Source organism: Vipera berus (genome assembly GCF_964194415.1).
Source record: "Vipera berus genome assembly, chromosome: 2".
Taxonomy (NCBI): Eukaryota; Metazoa; Chordata; class Lepidosauria; order Squamata; family Viperidae; genus Vipera; species Vipera berus.
The window spans coordinates 1,014,724-1,036,894 of NC_138203.1; the positions used below are offsets into that span (position 1 = coordinate 1,014,724).

Below are 22,171 nucleotides of genomic sequence, written 5' to 3' on the forward strand. Positions count from 1 at the left end.
AAGTTGTGCCTCTTCTGCACGGCCATTAACAAACGTTTTTTTATTGTTTATTTATTTGCAACATTGGGAGGCGATCGTATAACTTAAAACGTTCTCTGGCTGATCTGCAATAAAAAGGTAAAGGTAAAGGTTCCCCCGCACATGCGTGCTAGTCGTTTCCGACTCTAGGGGTCGGTGCTCATCTCCGTAAACATAAAAATAAGCTGGACGCTGAACAGAGAACAAAAAAGCAATCGGATTAAAAGCAACAAAAGAAAAGGAGACACAATCCATGGCATCCCATAATTGAACATGTTATATAGTCTTGCTCGGAGGAACCCAGAATGCAAAAGTCATATTAAAATGTACGGAACATGTTTTGTACTGTAATGATTTTTGCCCGAAGCTAAAGAGATCACAGAGACGGATCGAGGTGACTCTTCCTTGAAAAGCTGGATGTTCCCCAGAAGGCCCTCTTCTCGATGGCTACACTTTTCACTTAGTTTGGCAGGAGTTCTTGGAAAAGTTCTTCTAGAACAGGGCTCTCCAACCTTGCTAACTTTAAGACGTGTGGACTTCAACTCCCAGAATTCCCCAGCCTGCATTCCAGTGGATTCCCCACCATGACACAGCCAAAGTACATCTTATGCGAACCACCTGCCTCCAGAAGCGGTGAATGCTCCAACACAGGACTTTTTAAGAAGAGACTGGACAGCCATTTGTCTGGAATGGTGTAGGATTTACTGCCTGAGCAGGGGGTTGGACTAGATGACCTCCAAGGTCCCTTCCATCTCTATTCTATTCTATTCTATTCTATTCTATTCTATTCTATTCTATTCTATTCTATTCTATTCTATTCTATTCTATTCCCATCACGATCCCCATATATTCTGTTCTGTTCTGTTCTGTTCTATGTAAATGGGACCCAATTTCGTGATTTTGTCTGGGGCCATGTGCTCCAGCAACTGCTTGTTAGTCACCCTGGTGTCCCAGGGATGTGCAGGAGCCTTCTCCAGCAACACAGCTGAGACAAGTCGCTATTAATTAATTAGTTTAATTGATTTAGTTTAGTTTAGAATTTAGTTTATACTTTAGCTTAGTTAATTAACAAATAGAGAGGGCTGGCTGAGGAATTCTGGGAGTTGAAGTCCACAAGTCTTAAAGTTGCCAAGTGTGAAGACCCCTGCCCTACGCCCAACCTAGAAGGATGTCATGGTCAATGATACCAGAAGCTATTGAAAAAGCCTCAGGGGATTTCATATAGTCATTCGTCCCTTGACATTCTCCCAGTGAGTTTCATTCAACAGAATAAAGATAGTCTTGTCCACAAATCAAATTGCACTAGATCTCGATAATCATATAAGAATTACGATAGCTTGGCCGTCTTACTCAAGAAAAGAAGAGCTGGCCACTGGACTGTAGTTGTTCAAGTTATTGGGATGAAAACTAGGTTTCTTCAGGATGAACTACTGCGTTTTTTAAAAAGAAGTTTGATAGCCTCTCTCTGTTACTTTTTCTTTCTCCCTAGATTCAGCCAGACATCCCCTCCTTGCTCCCTTTATTAAGCTAAGAACTGCAAGGATAGAAGGGGTCAACCAGATTTGATCAAACGTATTATTTAATCCTTAGATTCCAGTAATTGAAGTTCACCCCCAATCCCAAAATTGGACAAGATGGCGCTTTGGCTAAGAAAACTCAAGATACGTATGGGTCATCTCTCTCCAAGGCTGTTGCCAAAGATGTACATTGTGCTGTTAAGTGTCTACTTTTATACCAAGCTATAATTCAGAAGTCGTTTCACTATTCACAAATGTTCTCCTGGTCCATGCACGATGCTCAGAAGATGTGAAAGGCTGCTTGATTGTCTCCCTCACTAACACTGCAAAACATTTAAAGTCCAAAGTTTGATTGGACTTCTATGGAAACTTTCTTCATAGGTTGTGTTCACTTCAGTGCAAGAAGCTACTTACAGCTTCAAGTGTCAACAATCCGCAGTGTAACTCTTCGCAGCAATTAACAGAATAACGGAGCTGGAAGGGACCTTGGAGGTCTTCTAGTCCAACCCCCTGCTCAGGCAGGAAACCCTATACCATTTCAGACTAAAAGGGGTCCAATCTCTTCTTTAATCTCTTCCAATGTTGGAGCATCCACAACTTCTGGAGGCAAGTTGTTCCATTGATTGATTGTTCTGTCAGGAAATTCCTCCTTAGTTCCAGGTTGCTTCTCTCCTTGATCAGTTTCCATCTGTTGCTTCTTGTCCTGCCTTCAGGTGCTTTGGAAAATAGGTGGACACCTCCCCCCCCCCGCTCCTCTTTTGGTATTGGTACACTGCTATCATGTCACTCCTAGTGCTTCTTTTCATTAAACTGGACATACCCAATTCTTACAACCATTTTTCATATGTTTTAGCCTCCAGTCCCCTAATCATCTTTGTTGCTCTTCTCTGCCCCTTTCTAGAATCTCAAAATCTTTTCTATATTAGTGGCAAACAAAATTGGATGCAATATTCCAAGCGTGGCCTTACCAAGGCATTATAAAGTGGTATTAGCACTTCCCGTGATCTTGATAAAATACTCTTTTAACTGTTAAGGCAGAAGAAGTGTGGTTTTATCAAGGCATTATAAATTATTGCCTGGTTGCATGATCTTTATTCTATACTTCTGTTAATACAGCCTAGGACTGCGTTGGCCTTTTGGGGAATTCAGTGGGAATTTTCAGAATGCCAACGTCCATTTCCTTGCTGGCAGGGAAAACCTTTACGCCCTCAGCCTCCCCTCTCGTAAGACATCATTTAAATTTTAACCAGAAGAGATCCAGCTGTACTGATGAAAAAACACACCAATAGAAGTGTAATAATAACCGATCTTCAGAGGAGTTTGAATCTATCCTGATTTATGTGTTGGAGTAACGGATAAGTTGAAATAGCAACAAGACAACGTGGTCTTCAACGGGCAGCAAAGCCACGTTTTGGGAAGCGTGGAAACAGTTCTGCCCCAAATATTTATTTATTTATTTATTTATTTACTTAAATTTATATGCCGCCCTTCTCCCTAAGGACTCAGGGCGGCTCACAACAATAAAAATTAAAAAAGGAAAAACACGGAATGAAAAGTACAGGCTGCCAAGGATTTTTTTCTAAAGTCTTCGGTGTTAACTAAAACAAACATTGCAAACTGCAAGCAGACGGCAAAATCCGTAGTCTCCAATATGATGAGCAAAATCTGTTCCTGGCTTCAGGATACACTGTGAATGAGCCGTAGTGGGGAGCCCCACTACTCTAGAGAGTAAGAAGACGAGCTCAAGAAATAAAAAACAAAAAAGCACAGAGGAAGAGAGAGAAAAAAAATACCCTGAAACTTTGATGTCGTAGCCTTGCACAGCTGTGTCTGGGGAGAATTTAAATAAAGCGCCAGAAATGTGAGGGAATCCGGCACCCTATTGATGAAATACAGGCAGTCCGCAACTTACGAGGGCTGCTGAGCCCAAAATTTCTGTTGCTAAGCAAGATAGTTGTTAAGTGAATTTTGCCCCATTTTACGTCCTTTCTTGCCAGTGTTGTTAAGTGAATCACTGTTGAATTTCCTAACAATGAGGACAATTAACCAGTGGAACAACCTGCCTCCGGAAGCTGTGAATGCTCCAACACTGGAAGTTTTTAAGAAGAGACTGGACAACCATTTGTCTGAAATGGTATAAGGTTTCCTGCCTGAGCAGGGGGTTGGACTAGATGACCTCCAAGGTCCCTTCCAACTTTTTATTATTATTATTATTATTATTATTATTATTATTATTATTATTATTATTATTATTATTATTATTATTATTATTATTATTATTATGTTAATAACACGGTTGTTAAATGAATCCGGCTTCTCCATTGACTTTTCTTGGCAAGGACACTGCGACCGTCATAAATATGAGTCCAATGCCAAGCGTCCAAATTTTGATCAAATGACCACAGGGATATTCCATCGGTCGTAAACGTGAAAAACGGTCCTTAAGTCAACTTTTTCAGTGCGGCTGTAAATTTGAATGGTCAGTAAACAAGCAGGACCGCCTGTAATTAAAGAAAGGAACGGGAGATTGAGAAGTTTTAGAAAAAAGTAAATTATCTCCCAGAAGGAGGGTATTTATTTAATTATTTATCACATTTACACACTACCCATCTCATTGTCCAATGACTCTGGGCGACTGAGAACATCGTAAAAGCAAGTGCAAAAAAGGTTAAAATATCAGATATTGAAACGGAGAGAGATTAAATAAGTTAGAAGAGCACGGCCAGCCATTTCGGTTTCCTTGTCAAGAAGACGGCATGACGATATCTTTTTAGGAGTTGCCCCCTTGTCTTAAGACTGCTTTGACCTTTTTTTCCTTTTTTTTAAATGATCCCAGTTATTATTTCTCAACTCCCGGTGAGAGGCACATTTCCAGCGAACAGGATGGGAAGTCCCAGGATTACCCTGTAAACAAGAAGGATAAAATTAAACCTTAGACTCAGCCAAAGGAAGTCTCTTTAAACAGCATTGATCTAGTTGGAAAGATGAGCATCTCTCTGGAAGACACTGGGGCTTAAAAGCACTGAATTTCGTAAATGAAAACAAGCCTTAGAATGGTTGTCCAAATTTTTAGGAGGCATGTCAGCAACTTGAAAGGAAAGAGCTGGTTGCTTTCAATATTAAAATGTCCTTGTCCATTAACGGAACCCACGCTTCTCTCATTTTTATCCAAGAAGTTGACAAAAGAGTAATATCAATCTCCCAAGCATCTTCCTGAATAATACATTGAGGCTGAGAGCTATTCAGACCCCTTTTTCTGAACGGTTGTCTGCTCTCAAGTGATTCAGAAAATTTTCGCTAGAGCTGAGGAGAAACATCTTTTTAAAGTTCTCCAAACAATTTTGGGAGGGACGGAGGGGAAAACATTAATTCCATTCCCCCCCCCCCACAGGAGAAAACCTCCAACCGTTTCTCAAAGGCAGCGTTCTACCCAGGGGGACGGGGTCAAAAAAGTCAAGATGGCAGGCAGAGAGGCAGAGCAAAGCAATGCTTCTTCCTCCTCCTATTTTTCCCCACAGCAACAACCCTGTGAGGTGGGTTGGGCTGAGGCATAGTAACTGGCCCAAAGTCATCCAGCCAACTTTCATATCTAAGATGGAACTAGAATTCACCATCTCCTTGTGATTGGGCCAAAGTCACCCAGCTGGCTTTCATGCCTAAGGTGGGACTAGAACTCACCGTCTCCTGGTGATTGGCCCAAAGTCACGCAGCCGGCTTTCTTGCCTAAGGCGGGACTAGAACTTACTGTCTCCCGGTGATTGGCCCAAACTCACCCATCTGGCTTTTGTATCTAAAGTGGGACTAGAACTCACAGTCTCCTGGTTTCTAGCCTGGTGCCTTAACCACTGGATCAAACTGGACTCTTTATCACTTCATAACATTCTACCTGTAAGAATTTCATCAGATTTTCTTTTCTCCTTATAAAACTGGGGGTGGAAGGACAATTTATCTGCCTGGTACTCATTTTACCATGAAGTCCCCATCAAAATGAACTTAGATTAACACTTGAATTGTGTCCTGTAATGAGGATGTGTTTGTCTTCCTCCAAGATTAGGCAGGAATGTAGTTCCTGGTGGGGCCTGTTCATAGCAACCCAAGGAATGGATCTTTAAGCCTAGTAACCCATCACCTCCTGGATTTTTAACCATCATGTCTGATTAAGGTTTCTTAGGAACACAAAAACCTTGCATGCAATTTTGCAAATCTTCAACGGGCTGAATAGTGGCGTTACCACGACACAAGATGTTGCATTCTATTTACTTAAAAAAGGAAATACTAATAGTTTAATGGAACCGATAACAAGAATTGTGATTTTAATTGTTCAGGATGGGGAGGAAAAAAGGATCATTTCCTTGCATCTTTGCGGTGCAAGAAGTTGAAGGGGGATTATATCTCTGACATGTCTACTTTTCTGGCTTATCCTCCAATTGTCACACCCTAGTGCCGTTAGTTAGACAATTACTTTAACAGTTCCTCGGCTCCAGCTGTCTGCCAAACCTTGAATTGCATTGCAAATTAACCCAGGTTTATCGCTTGTCATTAACTCTTCAAAGGTAGCTGGGGACTAAGATTTCCAGAAGCGTGCCCCTTTGGGAAGTGCAGTCTGGAAATGCCACTTTGCCCCACAAATCCAAGAATCCTAGTCATTCCCGCAGACAGCGCAATGAGGCCCCAGGTTTGTCTGGCTCCACATTAACCATCCTCATTTTCCAATTGTATGATAAAGAGGAATGCCATTACACGGCAGGGCAAATTATGTTTATTTTGAATTTCAGAATGCTGCAGTTTACACACAGGGCAGTCTGCAATGGCCCCAGAAAGCTTTCTGCATTGAAAGAAAAGGCAACGCATGAAGAAAGTGGGCTAATGAATTCGAATTAAGTGGTAAGCCGGCATCAGATTAAAAAAAAAGGGGGGGGGCTAAGTAATTCCGCTGACTTCTCTAGGTTGTGAAACTATCATATTAATGGGGGGGGGAGTTCAATACATTCCAAAAAGAGCAATGGGGAATTGATCAGAACTGTGATCCCCTCTTTCAGGCACGAAAAGCAAGAAAGCCAGTTTGGTGGTTAAGGCAGCAGGCCAGAAAGACTTGCGTTCAAATCCTGCCTTAACCATGAAAGCCAGCTGGATTGCAAAGTTTTTCCTGGCTGAAGGCCAGGTTTCTGGAAAAGAGATAAGCAAACTCTAGTCCAGGGGTCTTCAAACTTGGCCACTTAAAGACTTGTGGACTTCAACTCCCAGAATTCCTCAGATTTAAAGATGGCCCTTAAATCCACCCCCCCCCCCAAAAAAATAAAAACTATTGGCTGTCCTCCTGGTGAACGTGATCTGTGGACTGGATTCTGCCACTAGATCTGGACGTGGCCACAGCTGCCCCAGCTGCTCTTTCAAAGGACGAGTTTTCCATTGTTTTTTAAAAAAAATGTCATCAAAAGCTATTCTGCAGTTGTGGTTTCAAAAAAGTTATTTCAGCCAGGTTTAATCTTCTTTGCTGAAACTTGTTTGGCTTTCTTGTTCTGCTCTGTGTGTATTTGCAATTATCTTAAAATTGTTCTTTTTCATTGTTAATGTTTTAATCAACATGACAGTGGTGGATAATTTGGCTGGGGAATTGGGGCAGGCCTTTCTTTCTCTTTCTCTCTCTCTCTTTTTCTTTCTTTCTTTCTTTCTTTCTTTCTTTCTTTCTTTTTTTCTTTCTTTCTTTCTTTCTCCCTCCCTTTTTCTTTTTCTTTCCTTTTTCTTTCTCTCTTTCTTTTCTTTCTATATTCCTTCCCTTCTTTTTTCTTCCTCCTTCCTTTCTTTCTTTCTTTCTTTCTTTCTTTCTTTCTTTCTTTCTTTCTTTCTTTCTTTCTTTCTTTCTTTCTTTCTTTCTTTCTTTCTTTCTTTCTTTCTTTCTTTCTTTCTTTCTTAAAAAGTACTGGACGCCCATCTTACTATACCGTAACCTCTGGGTGACTTATGGTCATAAAAAGATATACCTACATTAAAACATAAGTTAAAACCAAAGATTGAAATCTATGGGCGTGCGGGGGAGGGCGGGGGTGGAATGGGGGAGAGGGGGGGTCTGTTGTTACTCCATCAGTCACCTCCGCTGTGCCATTCCCCCTTTGGGGCTCCAGGCCAACTGGCAGAGGCAGGTCTTGAGGCCTGATGGAGGCATAGGAAGGTTGGAGCCAGCCTTACATTGCGCAGCCAGATGTTCCAGAGGGCAGGTGCAACAGCAGTGAAGACCCTCTCCTGGACCCCACTAGCTGGGACAATTGGGCTGACGGGACCCCCAGCACGCCTCCTCTGCTGGCCCGACTTGGGACAGGCCAGTCCCAATGGGGTGAGACGGTCCCTCGGGTAACCTAGGTGCTGGTTCTTACCTATAAAGCCCTACGTGGCTTAGGCCCGGGTTACTTGCAGGACCGTCTGCTGCCGAGGACGACTTCCCATCGCCCGGTGCGCTCGCACAGAGAGGGCCTCCTCAGGGTGCCGTCCGCCAGACAATGTCGGCTGGCGATCCCCAGGGGGAGGGCCTTCTTTGTGGGGGCACCTGCCCTGTGGAATCAGCTCCCCCGGGAGCTCCGGATGGCCCCAGATCTCCGGTCCTTGCGTCGCGACCTCAAGACATACCTTTTCCAACAGGCCGACCTGGACTGATGATAAGGGTTTTTAATTATGTTTTTAATGTTTTTATTGGTCTTAGTGGGGCTTTGTGATAGTTTAATTTTTTTTAATATTTGTATTCTGTATTTTATTGTTGTTAGCCGCCCTGAGTCCTTTGGGAGATAGGGCGGCATATAAGTCCCATAATAAATAAATAAATAAATAAACCTGGACCCAGAGCATGAAGGGCTGTAAAGGGGATGGCCAACCCCTTAACACTATATTTGCTGTTGTGAGAACTCCAAACACCAGGCTCTGGATCAAACGGCACACAAGGCCATTTTCCACGGAGTTCTAAGCCTAGATCTGGGACAACGGAGAACTGAAGAGAATTGGACTGTAAGAATAGAATAGAACAGAAGCTGGAAGGGACCTTGGAGGTCATCTAGTCCAGCCCCCTGCTCAAGCTGGAGAACTTGTACCATCTCAGACAAGTGACAGTCCAGTTTGTTCTTAAACACCTCCAATGATAGAGAGCCCACGATTTCTGGTGGCAAGCTGTTCCGCTGGTTAACTGTCCTCCTTAATTCCAGGTTGCTTCTCTCCTTGATCAGTTTCCAACCACTGTTTCTCGTTCTTCCCTCTGGGGCTTTGGAGAATAACGTGACCCCCTCCTCTTATTTGTCACAGCCCCTCAAATACTGGAATATTGCTTTCATGTCTCCTCTATTTCTTCTTTTCTTTAGACTAGCGCTAGCCAAACCCAAGTCCTGCAGCCGTTCTTCGTACCTTAGTTGCTCTTCTCTGAATTTTTTCCAAACGCTCAACATCTTTTTTGTGATACGGTGGCCAAAATTGGCTACAGCATTCCAGTTGTAGTCTCACTAGGGTTTTATTAATCAGTACTAATACTTCACGTGTTCCTGACTCTATGCCTCTGTTTATACAACTCAGGATTGTGTTCGCTTTTTTGGCTGCTGCCGCACACGGCTGGCTCACGGTCCAGGGATCGTCCACTGGGACTCCGAGGTCCCCCTCACAGTTGCTGTTTTGGAGCCAGGTCTCACCTAATCTGTACTTCTACATTTGATTTTTCCTGCCTAAGTATAAAACTTTGCTTTTCTCCACACTGAAACTCATTTTGTTGAACAGGGCCCATTGTTCAAGTTTGTCTAGTTCTTTTTGAATCCTGAGTTTCTCTTCTGGGGTGTTGGCTACTCCTGCTAGTTTGATGTCATCTCCGAATTTGATGAATTCCCCTTCAGTTGCCTCGACTAAGTCATTGATGAAGATGTTGAAGAGTCCTGGGCCTAAGACGGAGCCTTGTGGTACCCCACTGCTTACTTCTCTCCGTGTGGATGTGGTGCCGTTGAGGGCTACTCGTTGAGTACGGTTTGCCAGCCAGCTACAGATCCATCTGGTGGTGATGTTGTCTATTCCGCCTCTTTCTAGCTTACCAAGGAGTAGGTTGTGGTTTCTCAAGAGACTTCCTTGGAATTGAAGGTTGACATAGAATTGCAGATGACATTGATCAAGAGATCTCCTACCCATCTTCCACTGCCCTTCTTACAACCTGTTGGCCACAAAGCTGAGGAACCGCCACATCCGTTTGCTCTATCTCAACAGGGAATGGACGTGGCAAACTCAGAGGAGTCTTTCCAGCAATGTCCGTGAAGCTCAGGCAGAATCCCGACAACTTCCTAAACACACTCATTGCCTTCTCAACAGCCACAGATACGTGGCTTCCTGTTGCTTCTTTCCTGGATGTTCTTCTGACTTCTCTGGCTACTAAATAAGAGGAGGACAGTGTGTCGGATATATTCACCACCTTGAATTGTGTGTAAAAATAATAATATAAATAAATTAACATAAAAATAAATAAACACTGGGATTTCCTGATAACCAACCAAATTCTAACCAGATGGAATCCTCTTTAGTCTTGGGGAGGTGATACTGCCATCTTGCTGGATGAAGCAATAGAATAGAATAGAATAGAATAGAATAGAATAGAATAGAATAGAATAGAATAGAATAGAATAGAATAGAATAGAATAGAATAGAATAGAATAGAATAGAATATATGGAATGGAATGGAATGGAATGGAATGGAATGGAATAGAATAGAATAGAATAGAATAGAATAGAATAGAATAGAATAGAATAGAATAGAATAGAATAGAATAGAATAGAATAGAATATATGGAATGGAATGGAATGGAATGGAATGGAATGGAATAGAGTAGAATAGAATAGAATAGAATAGAATAGAATAGAATAGAATAGAATAGAATAGAATAGAATAGAATAGAATAGAATAGAATAGAATAGAATAGAATAGAATATATGGAATGGAATGGAATGGAATGGAATGGAATGGAATGGAATGGAATAGAATAGAATAGAATAGAATAGAATAGAATAGAATAGAATAGAATAGAATAGAATAGAATAGAATAGAATAGAATAGATGGAATGGAATGGAATGGAATAGAATAGAATAGAATAGAATAGAATAGAATAGAATAGAATAGAATAGAATAGAATAGAATAGAATAGAATAGAATAGAATAGAATAGAATAGAATAGAATAGAATAGAATAGAATATATGGAATGGAATGGAATGGAATGGAATGGAATGGAATGGAATGGAATAGAATAGAATAGAATAGAATAGAATAGAATAGAATAGAATAGAATAGAATAGAATAGAATAGAATAGAATAGAATAGAATAGAATCTGGAAGGGACCTTGGAGGTCTTCTAGTCCAGCCCCCCACTCAAGCAGGAGAACCTCTACCATCTCAGACAAATGACACGCTGGTCTCTTCTTAAAGAGAAGCTATACCATCTCAGACAAGTGACTGTCCAGTCTCTTCTTAAAAACCTCCCGTGATGGAGCGCCCACGATTTATGGAGGCAACTTCTGTTCCACTGGTTGATTGTCCTCACTGTCAGGAAGTTTCTCCTTAATTCCAGGTTGCTTCTCTCTTTGATCAGTTTCACAGTTGCCTCTTTGTCTCTGGGTCTAAGGTGATGCTTTTCAAACTTGGCAATTTTAGGATGGGTGGACTTCAACTCCCAGAGTACCTCAGCCAGAACCTGCAACTTTAAGATGGCTGGACTTGAATTTCCAGAGTTCCCCAGGCGGAATCTGCAAGTTTAAAGACTTGCAGATTCCGCCTGCCAGAATTTCCCAGGCAGAATGTGGCAACTTTTAAGATTCCCTTTAATTCTCAGCCAGCCTGAGAATTCTGGGAGTTGAAGTCCACCCATCTTAAAAGTTGCCACATTTTAAAAACACTGGATTGGGGCCTCGGCAAGACTTGTGAGGATATTAATTTCAAAATGGACTGGTGGAAGCATCTGTTGCATGACGGAAAGAATGCTCCATTTCAGGGCAATCGATGTGGGAAATGGACAGAACCCAGAACAAATTCACACCCTCTCTCTATTGCATAGTAATTCCTAGAACGACTCTGTTTGCAGCCCCTCAGGATGCACCCCATGAATCTCTTCAGAAAGAGTCGGTAAAGTGACCTATCTCCCAAAGCGCCAAACACATCAGCGCAACCCCCCCCCCCCGCAACCTGATCCGGCCCGGATTAAGGATCCATGCACGGATTCGAAGTATGCCTACAATTTCGAAGCCCGTGCCATAATATTTGGCTTAATCTTTCAAGGTGCCACAAGACTGCATTGCCTGATTTGCCTCTGGAAATAAAAGCTTCATTAGGATTTTTTCTTTCTTTTCAGCATCAAACAGGGGGACAAAAGCTATTTTTTGGGGAAAAAAGAAAAAAGTAAATAAAAGAGAAGAAACAACCCAAAAAACCCCTTCCACATTAGGACAACACATTTATTAAACTTAGTCAAAGGTCACCGAGGTTTTGCAAAAGTTTTATCAGTTGGCAGCCCCCCCTCGTAAACCACGATGTTCTTAATAGAACAAAAAGTGGAGAAAAGTGGGTTGGGGTGGTCAAGAAATGACCAGCGACCCGTCAGGGCCTTCTGCTTTTGATAGATAGATAGATAGATAGATAGATAGATAGATAGATAGATAGATAGATAGATAGATAGATAGATAGACATCATAGACAGATTTTTATTTATTTTTATTGAATTTTTATACCGCCCTTCTCCCGAAGGACTCAGATAATGAAAGGTAGACATGATAGACAGATGATAGATGATGATAGACATGATAGATGATAGATGATGATAGAGATAGACATGATAGACAAATCATAATGATAGATAGGTAGGTAGACAGACATAGCTGATAGCTGATGATAGGTAGACAAGGCAGATAGACATGATAGATAATGACAGATAGAGAAGTAGATAGAAAAATAGGTAGGTAGGTAGACATGATAGACAGATGATAGAAGATGATAGACATGATAGAGGATAATGATACAGAGATAGGTAGACAGATAGCCGATTGGTGATAATGATAGGTAGCGAAGTAGATATATAGGTAGGTAGCTAACCTTTATTGTCATTTTTACACAAGGGCACACATTAAACAGGAAATTGAGCTGCTTGCGTATGCATACATAACACACATTTAAACATACTACATGTGCCTCAACTCCCGGGGACTTTCTCCCTTCAGTCCCGCCCACCCCGACGGCTTTCCTCCTCCTCCTCCTCCTCCCCCCCTCCCAGGAATGGCCAGGAGGGGGAGGGGGGAACGGCGCGCAGAAACTCGACGCGCAAGGCAGCCTCGCTCGCTCGCTTTTTTTTCTTCCCTGGAAGAGCGACAGGGTGTCTAGACGGACACGTGACCAGGGCGGGGGGAGGCGGGGAGCGCCGCGGCGCAGCGAGCCGAGCGGGGGGGGAGGAGGAGGAGGGAGGCGGGGGGGGGTCGGCTGGGTCCGTCCGGGGCGCCCCCTTCCCCTCCGGAGCCCCCCTCCCTGCAGCTGGCAAAGCTGCCCCCCCGTAATGACCCCCCTCCGCCCCTGGCAAGCAAGAGGAGGGGCTGCCGGAGAAGTGCAAAGCATCGCCCGCTTCATCGGGGGGGGTTGCAAAGCCCCTTTGCGGGGAGGGGGGGGGAAAGGGCCAGGCGAGGGGGGAGAGCTGGACTCCCCCTCCCCTCCCCTCCCCCCTCCTGGCCCTGCACGGACGGGGGGGGCAGCAGCAGCGGAGCGGCCCGGACTGCAGAGGAGCCGCGAGGCCGCCGCTGCTCGGGGCTGCCGCTCCGCCCGGCCGGGCCCTCCTCCTCCTGCTGCTGGGGCCGCCTGCGAGGAGGCGTCGAGGGGCGGGGAGAGGGCGGGCCGGGGGCGGAGGAGAGCGCGCCGCCGCCGCTGCCAGCCTCGCCTGCCTGGCCTCCCGTCTGCGGGCGAGGAAGCCGAGGAGCGAGCGCCGTCCTCCCTCTCTCCCTCCCTCCCTCCGTCCGTCCGTCCGTCCGGCGGCCGCCCGCGAGATCAAAGCGCCCGGGCCACCCGAGGGAGCCGCCGCCGCCGCCGCCGCAGGAGGAGGAGGAGGAGGCAGCGCTGCGCCCGCCCGCCCGCCTCCCTCCCTCCCTCCCCGCCAGAGCCCGACGGCGGAGCTCCCGCAGACGCCCGCAGCCCCGCCGGCGACCAGACCCTCCGGGGGGGCTCCGCGCGGGCTCCTTGGCTGGCTTGGGGGGCGCCGGGCGCGTGGACGGAGCCCGAAGACTCCTCCGGCGGCGTCGCCGGCGTTCTCCGCCCTCTCCCGCCCCGCCCCGTCCGGGCTTCGGAGGGGCTCGAGCGGCCCGGATCGTCGCCGCCGCCGCCGCCGCGGATCTAAGCGCGCCCGGCCGGCGGCCCCGGGCTGGGCGGCGGAGAAGCCGCCTTGGCATGCCCGCGTCTCCCGGCCGCTGCCTTCCGCTGCCCTCGGCCTAGACGGCCGCCCGGACAGCCCCCGGCGCGGCCCCGCGGAGGGCGAGGACGACGGGGGCGAGAAGCGGCGCGCGGGGCGCCTCGCTCGGCCTCTCGCTGCAGCCGCCGCCGCCCCCCGCCGCCGCCGCCTTCTCCTCCTGGCCGCCCGCCGGACTCGGCTCCCGGCTCCTTCATGAGTTGCGGACGACGCGCCCGTTGTGCAGCCGGGCCGCCGCCGCCGCCGCCTCCTCCTCGTCCCGCATGTTCCGGACCAAACGCGCGGCGCTGCTGCGGAGGCTCTGGCGGAGCCGGGCGGCCGGCGGGGAGGAAGGCGCCGCGCCCGGCGAGCCCGCGGAAGGCGCCGCCGACGGACGGCCCGATGGGCCCGGCGGCGGCGGCGGCGGGAGCGGCCGGATCTGCTGCCTGGGCAAGGCGGGCAAGGCGGGCAGGGCGCCCGGCGGCGGCGGCGGCTCCTCGGAGGCCGAGCTGAAGGCGCTGGCCCACTCGGTGCTGAAGCGGCTGAAGGAGAGGCAGCTGGAGGCGCTGCTCCACGCCGTCGAGTCCCGCGGGGGCGCCCGGACCTCCTGCCTCCTGCTGCCCGCCAAGGCGGACGCCAAGCTGGGCCACCACTGGTACTCGCTCCCGCTGCTGCTCTGCAAACTCTTCCGATGGCCGGACCTGCGCCCCGGCTCGGAGCTCAAGCGGCTCTGCGGCTGTGAATCGCACGGGAAGCCCCCGCTGGACGTGGCCTGCTGCAACCCCTTCCACCTCAGCCGACTCTGCGAGCTGGGTAGGTGACCCCCCGGCCCTTCCTCCGGCTCCCGGGCGCCAGGGCAGAGCCCCCCGGCCTTTGGGGCACCCGCGGGACCCCCGGCTCGTCTGCTGCCTGCCTCCCGGGGCTCTTGGCTTGCTTGCGGCCCCCGGGGGTTGGGGGAGCCCTGCGCGAAGGATCCAGGGGGACCGGCCTGGGATCGAGGATCCTACGAGCCTCCACTCTTGCACCTGCATCGTTTTAAGGAGGGGGGAAAGGCGAGCTTAGGTTAAGGAGATCCAGTCTGGGATGTGAATATTGTCCCAGCCGATCCTGTGTCTGTGTGTGTGTGTGTGTGTCCCACCAACCTCTCGCAAGTGGGGGAATAGAAAATTAAACGTATCCCCAAACAGGCTTTTAATTTAGTTTTTTTTATATTCCAAGCCGAATTTTGCAAAGGCAGAACTGGACAACCTTTGCAAAAAAAAAAAAAAAATTGGCTTCCGTTTGGATGCTTTTTTGTCTGTGCGTTAAAAAAAAAAGGAAAAAGGTCCAGTTGGCTTTTGGAAAAGCACCTTCGGGACAACAACCCTGAGCTGGAAGACTGAGTATCTCTAGGTAGACACCTGCATTTTAAGGTCCTGGGTTAGGAGGAGGTGAGGAGTGGAGGAAGGCTGCAGCTTTTGTGTGCGAGGGGTTCTTTTCAGCAAAGAAAGGTTTCCGAATTGGACAGTAAATTATTTTTAAAACGGTGATGCAACTAGGGGCAGGCGGGCAGCCTTGCAGTGTTTTGTGCAAAAAAAAAAGCCAGGGTGTGTAATTAAAAAAAAATAAAATAAATTCTGAACGCTTTTGGGAAAAAAAAATCCATCCCAGGGTTTTCTAGTTTAACATACAAATCTGAGGCCATTTTAGCAAAAAGAAAGAAAAATAAATAAATAAAAGCGTCCCAACCCTTGGCTGGCTCCTGCATTCTCCGTGCCTTGCCGCCCACCTTGGGCCTCTTTGCCTCAAAACTATAAAAGCCAACACATAATTTCCAGGCCTGCAATCTTGTTTGCTTTTCTCCCCTTGCCAAGTTGCCTTAAGTTTCCACATTGGCTAAAAAAAATGGGGGGGGGGGAGAGAGAGAGAGAGAAAGAAAAGTCTCCCCCAGCATGATTGCAATGGCAAAGGGATTTTTCCCTTTCTCTCTCTCTCTAAATGGGGATTATGTTCATGATCTGGAAGGGAAAGAGACTTGGCCGGGTAGGTTGAAACCCCATTAGTGGGCGGCCTTGCCTCCCCCCCTTGCCCCCTCCCAAAAAAGACCCCCCCCCAAAAAAAACCACCACCACCCCAAAAAGCCTTGAGCCCACCAACTCACCCTTCCCCTTTTTCAAACTTTTTTTTTTGGGGGGGCGCGCTGGGTGTTACTATGTGCAGGCGGATTTTTCAAGGGGGGGAGCAGGCAGGCAGGCAGGGGGAGAACAATGCATCTGTATTGGGTGCCTCCCCCGCTGTTTTTCCCCTCCCTCTTTCCTCCCCCCCCCCAGTGTCTTCGGTTAAATGGCCTTTTGCGGGGAAGCCGGTGGGGATTATTGGGAGGGCTGGAATCAATGGGTGATGTCCAGCGCTGGGGCTCCGGAGCCCGGCCGGCCCAGACAGCAGCTCCGGGAGCAGAGATAGCGCAAGAGGCTGGCGCCAGTCAGGGCCCCTTTGTTTATCTGGCAGTGAAATATCAAGGCAGTTGCTGCCAAACTGCCCTCCCTCCCAGCGCCAGGCTAAGACAAACACGGTGGCTCCAAGAATGCCGCTCGTCTTATCGTAAGTTCCTATCTCCCCCCTCTTCCCATGGCCCTGATTTTATTTTCTCTGTGCTTTTCTGATTTGCAGAGTCTCCCCCTCCTCCTTATTCCAGATACCCCATGGATTTTCTCAAACCCACCGGTGAGTAGACTTGATTTTTAAACTAAGTAAAAGTAGCCTTTGGGTGGGAAGTTTGCCTTTCTTTCTTTCTTTCTTTCTTTCTTTCTTTCTTTCTTTCTTTCTTTCTTTCTTTCTTTCTTTCTTTCTTTCTTTCTTTCTTTCTTTCTTTCTTTTCTGTCTCTCTCTCTCTCTCCTGGTAGAAGTTAAAGGAAAGGTCTTGAAAGTTTTAACATTGACAGAAAAATTCAAAGTTGAATTTGCTGCAGTGGAAACTTAACTGAGTGGAGGGGACCTCCGCTTCCTTCCTTTCTCTCTTTCTCTCTTTCTTTCTCTCTTTTTCTTTCTTCGCTCTCTCTCTCCTGTCATTGCCCTCCCTTATTCCGAGCTCTTTTTATGACTGTATTGCTGCTGTTATTTTGCTCTTTTTAGCTCTTAATTTGCTGTGGGGCTTGCTTAGTTAATCGGAAGGATTTCCCATTTAAGATAAGTTAAGTGAGTTTGACTCCTGAATGAAAGGGCTGGCTGAGCTCTTTTCACAGGGCTGTTCTTGTAGATTCCTGTTTACTGCAATAAATCCCTGTTTCAAAGGGCTCGACGCCTGGGTCTGTATGTATAGGATTGCAGTCAAAATCTATAAAGACTAAGAGGCACATTAAGTTGTTTTTTTTATAGGTGTGTCTTTGGTGCTGCCAACTGATACTATTTTTTTTAGGTAACCGAGTCTCCCCTTGAGATGCAATAGGGTATCTGCACTTTTATATGACCTGTTACAGTTGAAAGGGACCTTAAAAGATCATCTAGTTCAGCCTTCTGCACCATGGGGGATGGGTGGGTGAGGGGAGGAATTATTCAAATCATCTATGAGAGGATTTGTGTCGGTTTACTTAGAAGTAAGCGGTCAGAGCAAAAACATCCAATGATGTTTTTGCTTTGACATAAGCTCAGATTGTTCTTCTGCCAAGTTAAGTGACTTTGTACGATTGCTTGCAGCTGGGATCTTCAAGACACTTCCTATGGAAAACCAAGCAAAAAGAAAATTCACAATCCCTTAATGAAAGTTTGTAGCTTCCTGTCAACTTAATTTTTTTTATAATATCTGGAACGTTGGGAATGTTTTAATTTTTTTCCCAAAAAAAAAAAGAAAAAAAGAAGGCTAGTGCTAGAAGAAGTGAAATTTCAGGTTAAGTGCATTTGCTGAAACCTCACTGGGCCCAAATAAAGCGTTTTTTAAAAATGCAAAGAGGCACACGGATGTTTTTAGCAGGGCTTGTTGCTTGTAATTGAGTGGCAAGCTGCCAAGGTAGAAGCCCGTTTGAGGCTGGCACCAAGCGCGCTTGCGGTTGTCTGCGTAAACTTGGCGGGCAGCGGGCTCACCCCCTGCTAGATAAATAGGCTGGCATTCTGGAAAAGAGAGGGGGGGGGAGGAAAAAAAAAACCAGAAATGTGGATGCAGCCAAAGGGAGGAGAAATGAAATTTCACAAAGCCACTACTTCATATCTCTTCTTCTGACAATTAATGGAGCAAAAATAGAGATTACAGAGATGTTTGCCTGTGCTGATTACACCCTAATGTTAGGGAAGGCGGTAAGTTGGCTTAGAAAGATCCTCTTACAGACTCACGCTTGTCACCTACCTTTCCCATCCTTACTCATCCAAAAAAGACAATAGTTGCTTTGTTCCCGGGATCGGATTAAGCTTGCCCTTGAAAGTCATTGGCGACCTAGCCTTGATACTTCTTTGCACTGTGAGTTCTTTGGCATAAGGGACCCTGCAAAGGATATGAGAACTGGCCGAGTTTTATCCAGTAGGAAAGTTGGAAGATTAGAGTTAGATGAAGCAGCTTGAAAAGGTTGTGCTGATGTGTCTGTCCTTCTAAGAAACGAGGAATGAGCTAATCTTCTTGACCAGGGCTCTTCAGACTTGGCCCTCTCGTGACTTGTGGGCCTGGCTGAGGAATTCTGGGAGTTGAAGTCCACAAGTCATAAAAGGGCCAAGTTTGAAGAGCCCTGTTCTTGACATTGGGGATTAGGAAAAATGCTACCTTTATTCAATACAGGTAATCCTAGATCTATGATCGTAGATCTATGATCGTAGATCTATGATCTTAGCCCATATTTGCTAAGTGGGACATTTGTGAGTTTTGCCCTATTTTAAGACTTTCCTTGCCGCATTTGTTAAGCGGATCCCTGCACTTGTTCAGTTAGCAACACGGCTGTTAAATAAATCCGGCTTCCCCCTTGAATTTGCTTGTCGGAAAGTCGCCAAAGGGGATCAGGTGACCACCCACCCCACCCCCAGGACACTGCAACCGTCGTAAATATGAGTCAGTTGCCCAGCATCTGAATTTTGATTTTGCAACTCGGCGGGTGGGAATGCTGCAACAGTCCTAAGTGTGAAAAAGGTCCACAAGTTGCTTTTATCAGGGCCGTTGCAACTTTGAACGGTTACTAAACGAACTGTTCGTTGTAAGTTGAGGACTTCCTGTACTGGGTGATAATTTTGGCAGCTGTAAGGAGCCATCTTGAATGCCTCGATTTGGGGAACAAGCTTATTCCCGCCCCTTTATTTTCTCTAATGGAGGTGAATGGGTAGCATTGATTCTGTTGGTGAGTGACAGAAAGTCTCCTGAGTTTTGCAGAATGGAGTCCCACAAATTCTGTCTACTGTATGGATCCGCCCTTCTTCGTGACCTTGATCTCATGGCTGGTGGTGACATTTCCATATTGCAGAGAGCCCTCAGTTTTAAGAGATCTGGATTAGATTTACCATTTATCCGTGGTTTCCTTCTCCCCCCCCCCCTTTGTGAAATGAGAATGCTCTCAACATATTCCTTATTCAGTGCAAGCAATTACAGTTTTGGTGGGCTAGCATCTGCCCAAAGGGTTAGAGAGAAGTTTAAAGATAAAGGAAGGGGGAAGGGTTTCTGCCGGACTACAGTTCCCAGCATCCTTGCCATTGGCAGTGTTGGCTGTGGATAAGGAGAGTTGTAGTAGTTGATTAAGATCGCTGATCTTGAAACAAGTTTGTGATGTGTGTCTGCTGCACTCTGTTGTGGCCTTGTGAACTTTCTGTTGTGACTTGGGGCAGGAGAAGCGGTGCAGTTGATCCAAGGCAACTCTGTCTCAAGGATTGGAAGATCTGGATCTTCTTGGTAGGGTGGTAGTTCCTTGTGAGATTTATAGTAGATCACAAAGAATTTCTGGCTTGCTATAGCAACAAGGCTGTCTGGATCTTCTTGGTAGGGTAGTAGTTCCTTGTGAGATTTATAGTAGATCACAGAATTTCTGGCTTGCTATAGCAACAAGGCTGTCTGGATCTTCTTGGTAGGGTAGTAGTTCCTTGTGAGATTTATAGTAGATCACAAAGAATTTCTGGCTTGCTATAGCAACAAGGCTGCTGTGAGGATGATAATTTGGGGAGGAGATTTGTGTGTGTGTGTGTGTGTGTGTGTGAGAGAGAGAGAGAGAGAGAGAGAGAGAGAGAGAGAGACAGACAGACAGACAGACAGACAGACAGACAAAGGATACTAATTTTAATTCTGCACTCTTGGTACCTCGTTCCTGATTGGATTCATATATTATAGCTTGCTAAAAGTAAGATTTACTGCATAAACCATGGTTGTCTGAGATTCATACCACAGTTTAAACCAAATGAATGCAAAGGTCAGCTTCTCTTTTTGCTGAGCTACTACTGGTATGTGGTCTGGGTGAATCTTCCGGGTAAAAAAATCTGAGCAGATTCCTTTATGTCTCCATCTACGTTGCGCTGATGGCCATCTAAGATCAGATGATACTTTCTGCAACTAACTAATTTGGTAATGAATAATCCAAGCTTTACTTCCATGAGCTCTGTAGGGTAAGGAGACTTGCCTGGAACCCCAAGAGGCCTTCACCCCATCCTGGATTTATTGCATCTGGATCCAGTTCTTCTGTGTTATTTCTGTCGACGGCTATGGAACTTTGCAATCCCAAACATTTGTGCTTGGAATATGAAATATGAAAATATTACAGAAAAGCATAACTTTCTCACATCATTAATGGAGAGAAGGGCGAGGGGGGAGGAACATGATGGCAGTGTTCCAATCTCTCAGGGGCTGCCCCAAAGAAGAGGGAGTCAAGCTATTCTGAAGGCAGGACAAGAAGCAACGGATGGGAACTAACCAAGGAGAGAAGCAACCTAGAAATAAGGAGAAATTTCCAGACAGTCAGAACGATTAACCGGTGGAACTACCTGCCTCCAGAAGTGGTGAATGCTCCAACACTGGAAGTTTTTAAGAAGAGACTGGACAGCCATTTGTCTGAAATGCTATAGGCTTTCCTGCCTGCGCAGGGGGTTGGACTAGATGACCTCCAAGGTCCCTTCCATCATCATCATTACTACTACTACTACTACTACTACATCTTCGATAAATCACTCCATTGGTGCTCCGCTAGTTTTGCCCCACAGTCTCAACACGGAAAAACAGAGTTCGCCTGACAGAACGAACGGGCTGGCTCAGGGTGGATTTGAACCTGTCTTCATAGACCCACCGTTAGCTGTTATATTGGTTTACAGACGAGGATGATGAGGATTTATCCGTTCAAGTTGATGTCTGACCCTTGGCCATTCTATGGGCCAGCTCTCCCCACATATTCCCATCTTGCACTACTTCTTTGAGTTTTTCTTCCTTTTTTTATTAGTTTTACTACTTTCTTTGAGTTTTTCTGTGCTCTGGCTGGTGTCAGCTTTGATGGTGTCCAGCCTGGTTACCGCAAACTCTTCCAAACACATTTCGTTCTTCATGATAATTTCCTCCCATGTTAATGGCCCAACGTATAAGTGAGATGCAGTTTCATGGTTGTTGTTGTTGTTGTTTTGCCTTCTAGTGACAGGTCTGGCGTTGTGCTCTGCAGTACTTGTTTGTTAACCACCTTTGTTGTCCAAGGCTTATGAGTAAAAGTGGTTAAACCTTGGAGGTTTTAAGGGAAATTTTTTTTAGCAACAGCTGTCTCTGTGACATTGGAAAAGTGTGGCCGGTAACCAGCCACACTGGGGGGAAAAAATGGCAGAATAGGATAGGAATAGAATAGGAATAGGAAATAATAGAATAGAATAGAATAGAATAGAATAGAATAGAATAGAATAGAATAGAATAGAATAGAATAGAATAGAATAGAATAGAATAGAATAGAATAGAATAGAATAGAATAGATGGTGTGGAATGCAATAGAATAGAATAGAATAGAATAGAATAGAATAGAATAGAATAGAATAGAATAGAATAGAATAGAATAGAAAATATGGAATGGAATGGAATGGAATGGAATGGAATGGAATAGAATAGAATAGAATAGAGTAGAATAGAGTAGAATAGAATTATGAGGAATAGAATAGAATATTAGAATAGAATAGATGGAATGGAATAGAAGCAGAATAGTATAGAATTATGAGGAATAGAATAGAAACATAGGGATCATGATGGGAATAGAGTAGAATAGAATAGAATTAGAATTAGAATAGAAAGGGACCTTGGAGGTCTTCCAATCCAGCCCCCCCCACT

At 45.9% G+C, this 22,171-nt stretch overlaps 1 protein-coding gene across 3 annotated transcripts in view; it reads left to right on the forward strand.

Moving 5' to 3' along the window:
* The first annotated feature begins 13,499 nt into the window (after positions 1–13,499).
* The window catches only part of SMAD7 (SMAD family member 7), a 55,434-nt gene continuing 46,762 nt past the window's right edge, over positions 13,500–22,171 (forward strand). For 2 of the 3 annotated variants that reach the window (XM_081319199.1, XM_081319200.1), the window contains exons 1-2: positions 13,500–14,763; positions 16,600–16,653. In XM_081319199.1, the coding sequence (XP_081175325.1) occupies positions 14,235–14,763; positions 16,600–16,653 (583 nt within the window). In that variant the 5' untranslated portion in view covers positions 13,500–14,234. Of the gene's footprint in view, positions 14,764–14,945; positions 15,036–16,599; positions 16,654–22,171 lie in introns of those variants that run through there. The other variant, XM_081319201.1, reaches the window with a different exon arrangement.